Raw genomic sequence first — 14621 nt, 5'->3', positions numbered from 1 at the left:
TGCAGTTTTGCCAGAGTGAACATGCTAAGTCTCTTGTGTAGTATAACTTACATATGCTTAAAATTTTCTGTGCTTTATCTTGATCAGAGTTATTCCATCTTGCTGCACACCAACGTTGCCTTAGGTATTTTAGAGATGGCTCTCTCGCTCAAGATTATTAGATGTAAAGTAGCAGTGACTGGCACCCTTACTTTAACCAAGGTAGCAGAGGTCTGCCCAATTTCACAGCCATTTTAAGTATAGCATTGTCAGGAATAGACAGGCTGGGTCTACTTCCACTTCTGTTGAAGTCCATGCTAATATTCTTGTTTTTGCGTTTGGCAGTAAAGTCAGGTTGAAGCTGGACCTTCTGGAAGTAGGAAAGAATTAAGCAATGCTATTTTTGTCACCTTTTATTGATTTCTAATTTATTTTATCGCTATTTTTAAAGCCACAACCCCGCAAATTCTAAATTCTGTCACTTTTTTTTGTGTTTTCTCTCTTATTTGAGCTTTTCAGTACTTATTCCAGGATGATCATCTTTGTCTTTTTCTTATTTCATTTTACTGTGTATGACAACCTAATAGGGTCAAATAATATGTTTTTCAATTCCTATATTAATATAGCAGGTTGAGTTGTTTTCTGCACTGTATAAAGATGCTTTTTCCTTCTGAAACAATTGTACATAAAGTTCTGCTGAATATTTTTATTAAAGGGAACATTTGCTGCAATATAGAGTATTTTGAAAATTCACAAGAATTCAAATGGCTGATGTTTTTAATACAAATGAAGCTACTGCTAATCAGGAGACAGAGCTTATGCAGAGCAACCACAAAGAACTTAGTCTTGCGCGCAAGAAATATTATTATACAGACGCTTAGCATAATTGCTACATAAGAATAGGATCTAGCAAAGCATTAAAGTGAATGTTTGACATTTAAGCATCTGGATAGAGTTAGTGGGGCTATCATTTTACCTTTATGTCAGAACCCCCCTGCCATATTAAAGTTAATTTCTTAGGTTTGAAGCCCATGAGCTTTACTTAAAAGTAAGGTTTAGTTTTACTTTAAATGAAAATACTCTCTGTTGTAGTAGTCCTTTTTCTGTTTGTTTGTTTGTTTGTTTGTTTTATTCTTTCCCTCATTTGCCCTCAGACATGGGTGTCTGAGGCTGACAAATTGTCTCTGCAAATTAAGTCAAGCTGGAAGCTAGGGTACAGTGTTATGGCATAGCAACAAATAAGATTTACATTTTCAAGCAAGAGTAGTAATTAGGCCATTGCATATTTTATATCTTCATGTTTATTTTCAAAGAGGTCTATCAAAATAAACATACGTGTAATGAGAAATAAGTGCTCCAAAGAGCAGTCAGGGCTCATCAAGTAAAAACTACAAATTACTGTTCAGTTTTGTTGCCACCCACAGTGCTTGCATCTTTAAAATACTAGCAGGCAGGTACTCTGGCCAGCACTTGCTAATTGGGTTTGTAGTTAGGGACATACTGGGTTTCTTTAATGTGAATTATGAAGGGAATAGGCCTAATCTTGAGAGATACAGCCCTTGGCCCTGTGTTATGAACATCACTTCAGCACTTGAGGTATTCGGTGCTTTGGAAAATAAAATATAGGTATTTATGCCAGCACAGATGACTGTAAGTGCTCAGCTTGAGGGGGAAAGGGTGGCCTGGCATCTCCCAAGCTCTAAATTCTTACAAGCCCATGTGCTTTTCTACCTCCAGTGGAGTGTATATATATTGTCTGTATGCCCATGTGTGTTAGGTTAAGTTACCGGTTTCTCTTTCTGTGCTGAGGAGGTGGTTTGGGCAGTAACCATTAATTTCTGCATGGTCTTGCACTGTTTGCTTACACGTGATGCTGCTGCTTTTCCAACAGAAGTAATGTGACCACTATAAAAAAAATCAGATGACTTGGACTGCAATTTTATGCTAATTTAAAGTTTTTAACCTTTAAATACCTGTAGTATTCTCCCTGTCTTGGTATCTTTCCTGACAATGAGAAAAAGTGGGTAAGTTGAGCTAGATGTAAAAATAAATAACTGAATAATTAAAGTGCTTGAAATTAATTATCTTTTTTTTCCCCTCTCCTTTGCCTCACTCTCCCATCCTAAAGATGCAATCCTTCCCTGAAAACTGCTCAAGTATTTTATATCCATTATAAGTGTCTTAAGAGAAAAGAATCCATAATTTTTTGGCTTTCTTCCCCACAGATCTGATGGCACACAGGCCTCACTACTGCTCTCAGAAATAGAAAGCAGGTTGGTTGTTTTTGTCTGCCTGCTTTTGAATTGCATCAATTCCGATTATGAGCCAGAAAGAGTCGCCAGAAGAGATGGAGGATAGCTCTCTGCCACTGTGCATCACCTGCGGCCACGCGCATTTACCTGAAGAAAACCACTTGTACAACTACATGGAAGAAGTGGATGATGATCTGATCTGCCACATTTGCCTGCAACCTTTGCTTCAGCCATTAGACACGCTCTGTGGTCACACCTTCTGCACAGCCTGCCTGACGAACTTCCTCTTGGAAAAGGACTTCTGTCCCATGGATCGCAAACTTGTGATTCTGCAGTCCTGCAGAAAGTCCAGCATCCTCGTGAATAAGCTCCTGGATAAGCTAATGGTTAGCTGCCCTTTCACAGAGCACTGCTCAGAGGTGGTGCAACGCGGCGACCTGGAACAGCATTTCCAAACCCAGTAAGTTTTTGTTGATAGATGGAGTTTTTTCACTTCTCTTTCTTTTCCTTGAGGGAAGGGAATAACATCTTCAATAAACTGATTAAAATAGTTAACATAGAGAAAGATTTAGCAAATTCAGTCCCAATGAATGCCTGTAGTATAAGGAATCTAGACTTGAATTTGGTACATTTATTTGATTATATCTTACTCTCTTTTTAGAGCTGAATACATTCAAGGCACTTCATGCTATCGTTAGCAATTCTGTGAGGATACCTGGTGGTTAGCTGCATAATGGAAGCGTATATTTAGTCACTCGAAGAGATCTGTGAGTTTTAGGAAGCTGAACTATCATAAATATTTCAGTAGTACATTAAGGGTTTTATAATTGCTTTTTCTTCAGCCCTCTTTTGATTCACAAATGACCTATATGTGAAGTAGAGCAGAAAATCTTCTGGTTTGTATTGGTCTTTGGAGCATGGCTTGGAGCTGAGGGCTCCTTTCTTCCAGGTGAGCACTTTCCCACCACGCCGTGGGGCTCCTTGAGCCTTCGGCTCTCTTGTGCGGTGTGGAAGGCCTTCCCTTGCCCAGTTCCCAGCCCAGACTTACTGATCCCAGTGGTCAGGACACCCTCCCTCCTGGCTCTGGGAGAGAGATCTCCAGGGATTGGTTTGGATCCTCTGGAAGGAGAGAGCTGATGGTGAATGATCCTCCATTTTACTGGGTAAAAGCATATGCTGCTGCTTTTGTCTTGCATCTCCTCCTTTTTGAAAGGAAGAATGAAGAGATACCTTCAGGGCTGTGATTTCTGACTGCGGACAAATGCTTCTGCATAGTCCAGAGCAGAGCATCTCAGATCTGAGGAGAGGTGGTGTTTAAGACTTGACCTTTGTTTGCAACCTTTTTCTGTTGGCCAGTGAAATGACTTCCCCTGCAGTTTGCTGGCACGAGTCATGGTCCTAGGTGCATGCTTCTGCCTGTGCATTACATAGGAAACCCTGGGCAACCAGCTCAGGGTGCCACACGCTGCTGCTGGAGGGCAAGTTCCTGAACAGACACAGTACTGCTGAGTGTTGGAGCATCCCTTGCCCTATATGGATCTGCCCTTCGTGGCCTGAACCTTGCTGAAAGTCAGTGGTGCCACTTCGTCTCAGAGGGCATGTGAGCAGAGGGATGGAGCAGTAGTATCATGGTTTAACCAACCAGAAGTATTGACTGTTTTGCATTATTAAAAAGGAAAAAAAACATTAGCACTAACCCCCTTGCAAAGGGCGAGAGCACACTTCTCACATACTTGAGGCTTGGTGCTTGCACATTTGCAGGGGTTGTGCATGCTTTGGCCCTGCTGCTTCTGGAATTGGATTTCACTGTTCACAGAGCTGCTGTCTTATGGCTCATGGTGTTTAGAGGTGGTGTCAGCAGCCTCTGATCCAGGTCAGCTGTGTTCTTGCAAGGTTAGCTTTCTGTTTCTGAAGGGAAAAATCAGCCAGGTTGCCTACAATTTTCTGCCTTTGGTCAGTACTTCCCTGACATGCCTCAAATACAAATTTCAGCAGTAGTGCAGGTAAAAGGACTGATACTTTGCTGTGAGCTACTGTTTCTCTACAAATTCCAATGATTAAACCTTGAGACCTTAGTGCAACTACCCTTTCCCTTTGCCATGCATGTAGTTGACTTTAATGTATTCTAGATCCTCCCATTTGACTTCTTTTATCTTGAGATAATGGATCCTTGGCCATAAAATTAACTTTAAAAAAACTCAGAAAATGAGCAAATTGCAATTTTGTTTTTTTACATAGAAGCCAAACAGTTTGCACAATTCCTGATTTCCAGTGTTGACTCTCCTATGTGGACATGTACAAGTCGCTCCAGTGTCTTGGTTTCTCCTCCTCAAGATAGTAATAAAGATGTCCTTCTCATATGTGCCTTGCAGAATTGTGGTATTGTGAATGGAAATTTGATTCTGTAAAAGTCTGTCAAGTTTTATTCCAGTGCTTATTACTGAATGTCAGTGACCTGGATTTTTTTCTTGGGATCGTTAAGATTATATGCTTCTGGCTCACCTGGCCTGAGCCTAGCCAGCAGTAGGAAGAATTCTTTCTGTCCTGCCCCACGTAAGTCTCCCCCCACCAAGCTCCACCTTTGAAAACCTGGAGGAAGAGGGACTGGAGAGACAGAGCAGTGATCTCCCTCTTCATCAAATCTTAAAGCCTGTAAGGTAGTTCGATACAAGACAAAGCTACGCAAGCTGTGAGCTCCTTCCTTGCCACTCATGAAACCTATTTTCCTTCCTCAGATGGAGGGCTGAGTTACTGCAAGGCTGAAGGGCAGCCAGCAGGGGAGTAGGAAATAGTAGGTACCTTTGCCACTGGGGGTTTCACTAAAATTTTTATATTTAAGCCCATTGCTACTTCCTAGGAGGTGGGGCAGCCTCACTGCCATTCCTGTCTGCAGGAAGAATTAAGAGACAACTTTCTGAGTTTCAGCAGAATGACCCATATTGGGTCATTTTGAAACCTTGCGTCTGTAGGGAGTGTGCAGTGTTTTTATTTTTTAAATGCAGCATTTGTTAATTATCACTGAAGGTATTTATGCCTCTGCCTAATTTAATTCACAGAAGTGCAGAAACCTCCCTTGCCATCCAATTGCCACCTCAGAACAGTGCAGGAGCCGAGAAGGGCAGCGTGCTCTTCAGGCACCAGCTCTGTCATGTCCAAGCACATTGCAGACTGAAATGACAGCGTTCTTTTTAACTGTGGTGGATCAATAGGGGGGAGAGAAAGTGTATGACTCTGATGATGATAATAATAATAGCCTGATGCCTGTGGAGGGACCAGCTCAGACCCAGTCTGAAATCTTGACTGAATGTGATCAGTGTTCTCAGTGAATAAATTAAAGCAGGCTCTATGCAAGTCATCAGGGTAGTTGGCAGTTCTCACATTTCTTGCATAAATCAATCTCCGACCAATCCTGGTTCCCAGAGAGAAAACGAAACCTTGCCCTGATCAAAGATGAGGTCACTGATGGGACAAGGTGAGTTTGCTGTGTTTTATGTTTTGTAATTGAGGCGAGAACTTTAATTTTTTTTAACTCCAATTGCCACGGAGCATTGCATTAAAAGCATCCTTTTTTAAAGGAATGCTTTAATGTTTGCTCTTGCATCATTCAAAAAGAGCGAGAAGAGAGGTGTCCTTGGTTTGCTACATGATTTATATTTGCACAAAAGCATCTGACTGATTTGAGGAATTCAGAATGAGCTCCAACAGCCAGCAGTTGGCTGTGATCTTTTGCAGTGTTTTACTTTAAAAAGGTGTGGTCTTCTGATACAGCCTGCTTCAAAATTCCATGGGGGGCATTTTTCCCCCCTTTTCAGACAGCTGGACCCTTCCGTGATGGAGTTCAGCTTGTAACCCATCTGCTTGTGGGCAGTGATGTAAACGTACCAGCTGCCTCTGAAGAACCACTCTGAATACTGCAGGAGGCAGGTCTCTTCCCTGTGCATCATTCTGCTCTGCAGCATAAGTCACTGTCTCGCCAACCATGCTGTGCTGTCCCTAAACCCTCACATCTCCCCATCTGAGAGTCAGATCAAGTAATCCTTTTACAGGTCAATGATTTTTCAGTGTAGCTTCATTTCAGGGATTTAAAATTGATTCATAATGTGCCACCATTGCGTTGAGACAGAAAGGCTTGTTTAGAAGGGGCTTGGCTGCCACAAAAGCTTGGAGGTGTGTGTCCCACCAGCACAGAGAGAAAGTGGGAAGGAGGAGACCCAGCAGCAGTGCCAGCCCTGCACTGAAAATGAAGGCTCTTCTGTTGCTGGTCCTACCTTGGCTAAGTCCTGCAAACTACATAGACAATGTGGGCAACCTGCACTTCCTGTACTCCGAGCTGTGAGTACGCACAGTCGCGCTGTCCTTGTGCTCTTTGTCTGTCTGTGTTTCGGCACCACGGTGGGGAGATTCTCCCTGTGCCGCGGTTTGGTGTCTCTGTCTGTCTCTGTGTCTCTGTGTGTGTATGTGAAGGAAATTACAAAACATCTTGCCAATAGCTTAAAACACCACCACAATCGAGCTGCTTCTCAACCGAAGGGCTAATAATAGCAGTACTTCCCCATTGCTTTGCTCTCCAAGTGTGGAAGCAGCTGAGGCACGCTGAATGAAACAGTCTTTTTCCGTATCAACTTTGCTTTTCTGTGCCGACATTTTCAGTGGTTGTTGGGTTTCGAGTGTTTTCCATTTTTGAATCTGTGTCTCTTCTTTACTTTCCATAAATAGCCTCGCACAGGAGCTGGGCATAGAGGAGGGCATCACAGATAGACAACCTCAGCAGAGCCCTGTGTGTACATACATAAGGCTCTGTGTGTAAATCTGCATGGCTGTAGCAAAACACCAAGAATCCTTCCACCAGAAATAATTCACTTGAGAGAGGAAAAAAATTTCCTATGTTGTATTTGTGCCTGCAGCAGAATGTTATTTTCTCTCTAATGCGAATATCAGTATAGTGATCCATGTATATATATTCTTGTGTCTTAAAAAAATAAAAATCCCGGACAACCTCATAGCTGAGCTTTCCAACCCATAAAACAAATATTCTATGGTATGATCAGAAAATGATGCTAGTCTAATTTGTGTTTGGATGTTATTGCAATAATTATTTGGCCTTTATGAATAGAAACAGATATTTGTTCCTGTATGTTTTTTAATTAATTTTGTCCTGTTTGTATTTTAAGAAAAAACCTCTAAAATATTCCTTGAGAAAATGAATGAAAAAGCTAATTCTGCTCAGAAATGAGAAATGACCATTTTGTGCCTACAGTAGGAATGTTTCAGTAACAGTTGTGGTTAGTACAAATGATATTAATTTACAAAAGGTTTTGTTTCTACCGTCAGCAGTGTTTTGCAGAAACAGAAAGTCCCCCTTTGAAATTATTGTGTGATATGCATGGCAACTATAAATAATTTAGTTATTCTTTGTGCCACTGCTCAGGATTTCTGTATGTGTTTTYAAACATTTGACGAATCTGGATTTGATGGTTACAGCTATGTCCTCATTTTAATTTAAAAATATTTTGTTTAAGAACTTTTTTTTTTTTTTAAAGGCCAGCTAAGCAAAGCAGGCTACAGGAAAAATCAAGCTGAAAACAGAGCAGATGAGCATTTATAATGGAAACAATGGCATCTGGGATGACTAGTTTCCAGGAAAACAAACCGATGAGATTAATCGGAGCACACGTGCGCACGCAGCCTCATTGCTTTTCTTGGGAAATTCAGGTTCACTGATTCTCCAAGGATAAAGGGCTGCTCCGTACAGTAGTTTTTTCTCTCTTATTTATTTAGCCCTCTCACCCACAGAAATGTTAGTCACGCTGTTCTGGAGCGGTTCTGGAGGCCGTGGGCGCGGGCTTGGACGTGCATCCCTGGCTGTCAGTAATGGGAGGTGCAGTCCCTGCCCGGTGCCGAGCCCAGGCCGCCCCCCAGCAGCGGCCGCGCCGACTGCGATGTGCCGGCTGTCGCGTAATCCGAAGGGGCGCCGGGCAGCTGGAGCTGGTTTGGGGAATTTTTCCTGCTCTGCGTGTGCTCGGTGCCTCTGGCTACGGCTTGGTCCTGCACAGGCGCTGCCGCCCTGATCTGCAGGCTGTGTCGAGGCCCTCTCTAATAACAGCGTCTGAAAGAGGAAGACTGTTTTCAGTCCCAGTTAATCAGTTTGTATTAATGTTATGACCTACAGGTTGTTTCTTCGGTTGCTCAGGCACTTGCGTCCAGGACGTGTTTTGTGCAGTTTTGCAGGTGTGACGGGGTGAGCGCTGGCATCAAGACGAGCCGGCGCCCGGGCGCAGTGCCCCTGCCCTTGGTGGCCCCAGGCCCGCGGAGGCAGCTTTTTAATCCTTCCCCAAAGGCAGCTGAAGAGCCACCACCCGGTGTAGCGTATCTGACAGCTTTCCCCACGGCTCAAAACTAGATTGTAGTAAGCAGAAAATGTTTTTTCATTATCGCGCTGTCTTTGGTTGCAGGCCAGGACAAATATTGGCCTCAGTCAGGACGCGTTATTTTGTTGGCTGGCACCCACAAAAGATGCCGGCCCTGGGAAGCCGGGGCCAGCCGGGAGAGCGCAGCAAGGGGACAGTCAGGAGAAACACGGGCGAACAGATACGGCCACTGCGCTCGCCACGAGAGGCCAAATACAGCTGCTGGGTTTCGCACTGCGCTCCCGCTCATATCACCCTTCTCTTCTCTTGTACCTTGTTAAAATAAAGATTAGGTTGTTTGCGTAGTGTTCAGTGGAGGTTGCTACGGTTTGAGGGCGTTTTTTTTTTCTTAAGTGCAGAATGGGTTTGGGGAATAGGGATTACAATATAGCCTAAAGCCTTTGGAGCCTGCGTCTCCGGAATCTATTTAAGAAATAAAGAGGAGTTTAGAAGAGTTGAAGAGGAGAAATGAAGTTGGGTAAAGGCTGTGTTAGACCTTTGCACCTCAGTCAGATGTCAGGCAGGTGGAAATAGGTGTGTGCATGTTTTGCAGTGGCATTTCATGGGACAGATGTGGAGTGCTGCTGTTTTTAGGTTTCTGTGTTAGCAGTTCGATAATTATAGGTATTCTTAGTGAGCAAATATTTATCTCCTGACACTGTCACCTGCACTAAAACCACTTGCCTGGCCTTTGTTGTCCCTCCTTTGCCCCCCACCAAACATCTCAGCACTTATGCTGCTCTTGTGATTTGCCAAAATGTTAATAGCAACTGTTGTTAAGCCAGGGTGCTCCCTCCTGAAAGGGGGCCCATGAAAACCCCCTGCAGAAGAATACAGATCTGTGAAGTTTCCCTAGCTGAGTCTCCGGGAGGGGGTAGGATGTATCCACAGAAACCCAATAGCTCTTGGCATTGTAAAGGTCTGTGAGGTCCTTGAGATCCATGGAGACCCCGTCCAGCTACACTGTCCTGGATCCGCGCCTTCTCCTTCAGATCCCAGTGAGGTGCTGGTAGTACCGCTGGCACCGCGAGATGCCTGCCTCTGCTGCTGGTCCTGTTACTTCCAAGAGTCGTGCCCTGTGCAGCAGGGTCTCACCCTGCAGAAGGGATCTGTACTCTTGGACCTCAACAGACCACTTAGAAATAAAATGGTGAGGGAAAGGATGCATGACTAGACAGTGGAAAACCTCTCCTTGTCCCTCTGAGGACCTCAGTCACATGGAAAATGTTGGTTTTCAATGTAATCCCCTTTGGACACGTGGCCAGGCTCACCAGGTGACTGTCCTGGGAGGGTGCCCGGCAGTCTGCGTGCTCAGCAGAGGTTGAGAGCTGGAATAGCTGGGTTTGCTGGCAGTGCTTCGCTCTGAAGATTAGACTGCTCCTGGCCTTAGTCAGCACTGTTAATCCACTACATCTACCCCACTAATTTGAATGAACCATTTTTTTTTAAATCGATTGTTTGTTAGAAGGAAATGCACAACTTATCTGCTACTTCTGCATGCTAAAAATTGCTTCTTTTTTTTTCTTATCACTCTTCAGTTTTACGTGAAGCAGTCAAAGAAATCTCACCAAATTAACTGGATCAAGTTTCCCCATATAACTTTTATAGGATAACTACTCTCTTGCATTTCAAAACAGCACTTTGGCTGGAATAGCCAGTAAAATTTAGTTTCTCTGTTCATTCAATTTGAAAAGAAGAGACACAAGCGCCAGCTGTCTTCCAGTGTCTTTGGGCATGTCTTTTTTATGGTAAGCACAATTTAGTTCAAGATATTAGGTGAAGGGAGAATTCCATAGTGAAAGATAAGAGTTGAAAATTATAGTATCTGCTTGTTTTCAAATCAGCTAATTCCCTCAAAGATCCTCATTTTCAGTACAGGACCGATGTGATGTTTACAGAAGTTGCCAGAGCAACATTTAATTTTGATCTTATGATATCCTTCCACACGTGGATGTCTTTGCAAATACGAACATCCCTGCATCTCGCACACATGCAGTTCCTTGTATGCCGTAAGGTTTGCAGGATGAAAGAGCTGTGCCCGATGGACGTGTTTGTGGGATGGGCTCCTTGTGGCTTGAGGCTGCCAGTGGCTGAGTCCTCTTGGCCCCGTTCCAGCATACAACATACCCACGCAGTTCACTTTTTTTAACTTTTGTTCAACTTGGTGGTGGTCAAACTTGTGTCTGACTTTAAGCCTGTGCTTATGAGTGTAGCTGCACTGAAATCAGAAAGTGCAGGAGCCCTTCAGGCATCTGGGCAGTGCATATTGCATGCAATATTTGTGACAAAATTGGTAAGCCTGCAACTCCTTTTCTGCTAATGTGTTAATCCATTGCGTGGGTCACCTGTTAGCATCCTTACTCTGGGCAAAGCTGTGCACATGAAAATCTGTGTCAGAGTTAAGCTGTGAGATTAATTTAAAACTGGAAAGTATTGAGACTAAAGTTTAAAATGAATGGAAAGATTTGTGAATGAAAATATAAACAAAATATTTAGAATATTTACATTAAATAGCCAACACAAAGCACCTTCAGATAAAGAGTGAAGAGTCCTTTTCCAGTATGCTAGAATTGGATGCCTTTCAGGAAAAGCAGAACTAACATGAATTAAAGCGGAAAAGCATTGGTCCATTGAGGTCTGTCTGTTAGCTTCACTTTTATGCTACAGCCTTGCAAAGAAGCCATGACGGAAACATGGTAAATTCTGGTATCACTGGGGCGGCTCCTGATCTGGGCATCATCTCCCACTGCTGCCTTTAAGGCTTCCATTCAATGCGAGCAGCTACCACAGCACAGATCAGCAGCAGACGCTGGCTGCTGTCAGGCTCCCTTTCTGCTTCTCCCCCAGCTCTCCGCAGGGGCAGCAAATCCTCCCGGTAGCTGTTTTTCCATCAGACGTCTGGGATCTCTCTCAACATTTCCAGCAACAGTTAGTGTCACTTCCCCAGCCCAAGGTGGTGCCCCCCACCTTGTGCTTGACCCTAGGCCACCAGCCTTCTTGCTCACTCTTCCACTTCTGCTCTGCCTCTTCCCAGTCCTGGCCTCTGCTTAGTGTCTGTCCTGGTCCATAACTGTGTTTATTCCCTCCACCCTGGCTCTGTCATTGCTCAGCTGCCGTTCTTCTCCCTTCCTCCTGCCCCCTCACCAGCTCTATTTCCTGCTGAGGACAGATGCACAAGTATATAGAAAAGCTGCAACTGTGTAACCCGTGGGCACATTCCTGTTTACTGGTGCACACAGGGTCACAGCAAAGGCGCTGGTGTGCTTCAGTGCTCACTAGGCTAAGCAAAGGTCTTGCAGGCAGGGGACTGCATTCAAGATGGTGCAAATTAATAAGACTTTAGGAAGTTAAGCAACAGTAACAATACTGACAGAGCAGCTGGGTTTCTGTGGGGGTGCTCCCTCCTCTCCCTCCTGACGGGCTCTTGCTCACACTCCTGAGTCTACATGGGCCTTAAAGACTGACACCACTGTCCGTGTAACACATATGGGAAACCCACAAATTTCATATTGGGTGAATACCACGGTCAGGGCTGTATTTGATTGCTGCGCTCTATGAGAACACCTACATACACCTGAAATAAGATTTCTTACAAACAGGCGAGATAGGGTGCAGTTGCCAGCACAAGTCCCTGCTGTACCAATAAGTTACCAAGGAGGAGGCAGTGACAGGGAATTAGGGAGCAGGTTGCAAACCATCTCTTATATGGCTAATCCACACGCCATATTGATTGTAAGCATAACTGGCAGCCAGAGGTAGGAGTTTACCTGAGATTTTCAGCTTGAAAAGTAAACAGTGGTCCTTTTACATTCATCTTCGTTCCTCCATGAAGAAGAATATTTCCAGCCCTCAGAACTGCACAGTAAGGCTTGACATTGTAGTATGAATATGACTTGAAAGCCCCCAAGCCAAAGACCAGGTAGACAAACTGCAAATATATTACATTATTCTTAAAAGCAAGGAAAGAGTTTTAGTCCAAACTCATGGTGTTGAGGTGCCCAGTTTGAATTTTCTAACTATATTAGGTCTGGCTGTGCTGTATTCAGGACTGACACACGCTATACTGCTAGTATAGGAGGTACAATGAAAAGTAGTTACTTCTACTTATCATGACCATCCTGAGACCAGCTGTTCTTTGATTGGGGACTAATTGCACTCTGCCAAATATGCAGTGTTTTCCATGGAGCAGCAGGGTGGATTCGCTCTCTCTCCCCCCGCGCTCTGCCCCAGTCTCCCAGAAAAGGTACCATTCTCTGCACATCCCGCCTGTTTCTGCAACCAAGGGAAGAGTGCTGCATTTTCATGACATGAGTAAGGGACTGTTATCAGTTGGTATTTTTTCCCCAATGTTGTGATTCTATGAGCAGAAATAAGTTTGTCTGAGACAGCTCTAGCAACCAAAAACACTTTGAGAACTTTATGGATTTGTTGATTCTGCCTGGGAATTTTGTGTTTAATGAAAGCTGGCGTTTCTGTTATACTTTGAGAAAGATCCTGCCTTATTCTTTCTGTTCATGCATGAAGCATGCCTTACTCCATTCACAGCCTCCTACACACACTTAAGATCAGAATTAGACCTTTTACTCTGCTGGCACATTTTCTCATGGCTGGAGCCTTCTGGCACCTTTGGAAAAGGCTGATGTTGGCCAGTGTCAATCACAACAAATATATTTTATTGCCAAAAGTAAAACCTGAGCTAGCTGGTAAAGTGAAACCATGCCAAGCTGAAAAGATAATGAAGTAATGGCTGGCAGAAAGGTTTATTTTCATGAATTAATTATGCCTCAGTTATGTCTGAACCTACCTATGGGTGGGTTCTTGAAGGAAGTGACCTTGTATGCCTTGCCTATATAATGGGGCATGAAAGGAGGAAATGTTCACCTTCCTGCAGGCTGGTTCATGACAGGTGATCCGCTTTGGGATGGGACCCAAAAGGGAAAGCCCCGAGGCAGCCCTGTGAGAGGACGGTGGGGTGGGAGGAAGGAGCAAGCTGAAGGGAGTCGCAGGAGGTGGTGGTTGTACGCAAGCAACAGACTCATTTCTCCTCTGACATTAAACTGCGCTGTCCGTATGCTGCGAGTTTGGCCGACCTCCGCATCTCTCTGACAATTAACCTAGTTTAGCACTGGCACTGGCAGCATGACAAAGATAATTTTMCTTGAGCTATTTCTCTGACAAATCTGGTGGAATTGGGCTGTCCTGCAACACTAGGATAAATGCTGTTCTTGCAGTGCTCTTGTGCCCATTGTAGATTAAATCCTGCTCTGAATACTGGTTCAGTACAGCTCGTTTCATTGTAGCAAAGCAGACTAGTAGGTTTGAGGATTTTTTTTTTTAAACACTCTTGACCTTTTTGGAGAATCTGCCTTGAAGGTCTCTGGTTTACGAAGCAGCTGGCTGTGTTTCGTGACCTTCTCCATGAGCAGAGCTATCGTTCAGGAACTAGAATTGATTTTCTGTGTCTTGGCATGTGACTGGAGTGTCCAGACTGTCCCCTTGAGCCATACAGCGATTGGGTGTGTGTGCACAGGATACAAACACAGAGATTTTGCAGAACAGCAGTGGCAATGTTGGACTCATAGTATAGACTGTGTGTCAGCATAGATGTGGCTGCTTGAGGAGTCATATTTAAAAAGGAGGTCCCTTCACATTGAATTGCTGTGTGGTGGAAGTACCTATTTGTAAGTGGCATGTCGTATGTCCTATCTAAAACCTCTCAATCTCAAAAGAATTCCTGGCTCGGAGCTGAATTCTGTTTTGGGGTAAGAACATGATCCTTTTTTACATCTTAGAAACCTGAATTCCTCCTTAGACCTTAGCAAAGTTGTAACTGGTGAAGACTGAATTTAGGCTGTGAATCCTTGGGCTATCCCTACGATGTACTTTATCCATCCATGTAATTTATTAATTGATAACTGATTCTGAATATAGATTGAAGTTCAGTAGCAACTTAGTGAATGAAATGATTGGAGATTACAACAGG

General features: G+C 43.9%; 1 protein-coding gene across 2 annotated transcripts in view; it reads left to right on the top strand.

Moving 5' to 3' along the window:
- Positions 1-2252: 2252 nt before the first annotated feature.
- The window catches only part of LNX1 (ligand of numb-protein X 1), a 70590-nt gene continuing 58221 nt past the window's right edge, over positions 2253-14621 (top strand). The window contains exon 1 of one of the 2 annotated variants that reach the window (XM_026087927.1): positions 2253-2691. In XM_026087927.1, the coding sequence (XP_025943712.1) occupies positions 2300-2691 (392 nt within the window). In that variant the 5' untranslated portion in view covers positions 2253-2299. Of the gene's footprint in view, positions 2692-6471; positions 6564-14621 lie in introns of those variants that run through there. The other variant, XM_026087928.1, reaches the window with a different exon arrangement.

The sequence above is a fragment of the Apteryx rowi genome, unplaced genomic scaffold, assembly GCF_003343035.1.
Source record: "Apteryx rowi isolate R43461 unplaced genomic scaffold, aptRow1 scaffold_740, whole genome shotgun sequence".
Lineage (NCBI taxonomy): Eukaryota > Metazoa > Chordata > Aves > Apterygiformes > Apterygidae > Apteryx > Apteryx rowi.
Note: the sequence above shows the minus strand (reverse complement) of the source record. Positions and strands in the feature narration are given on the sequence as shown.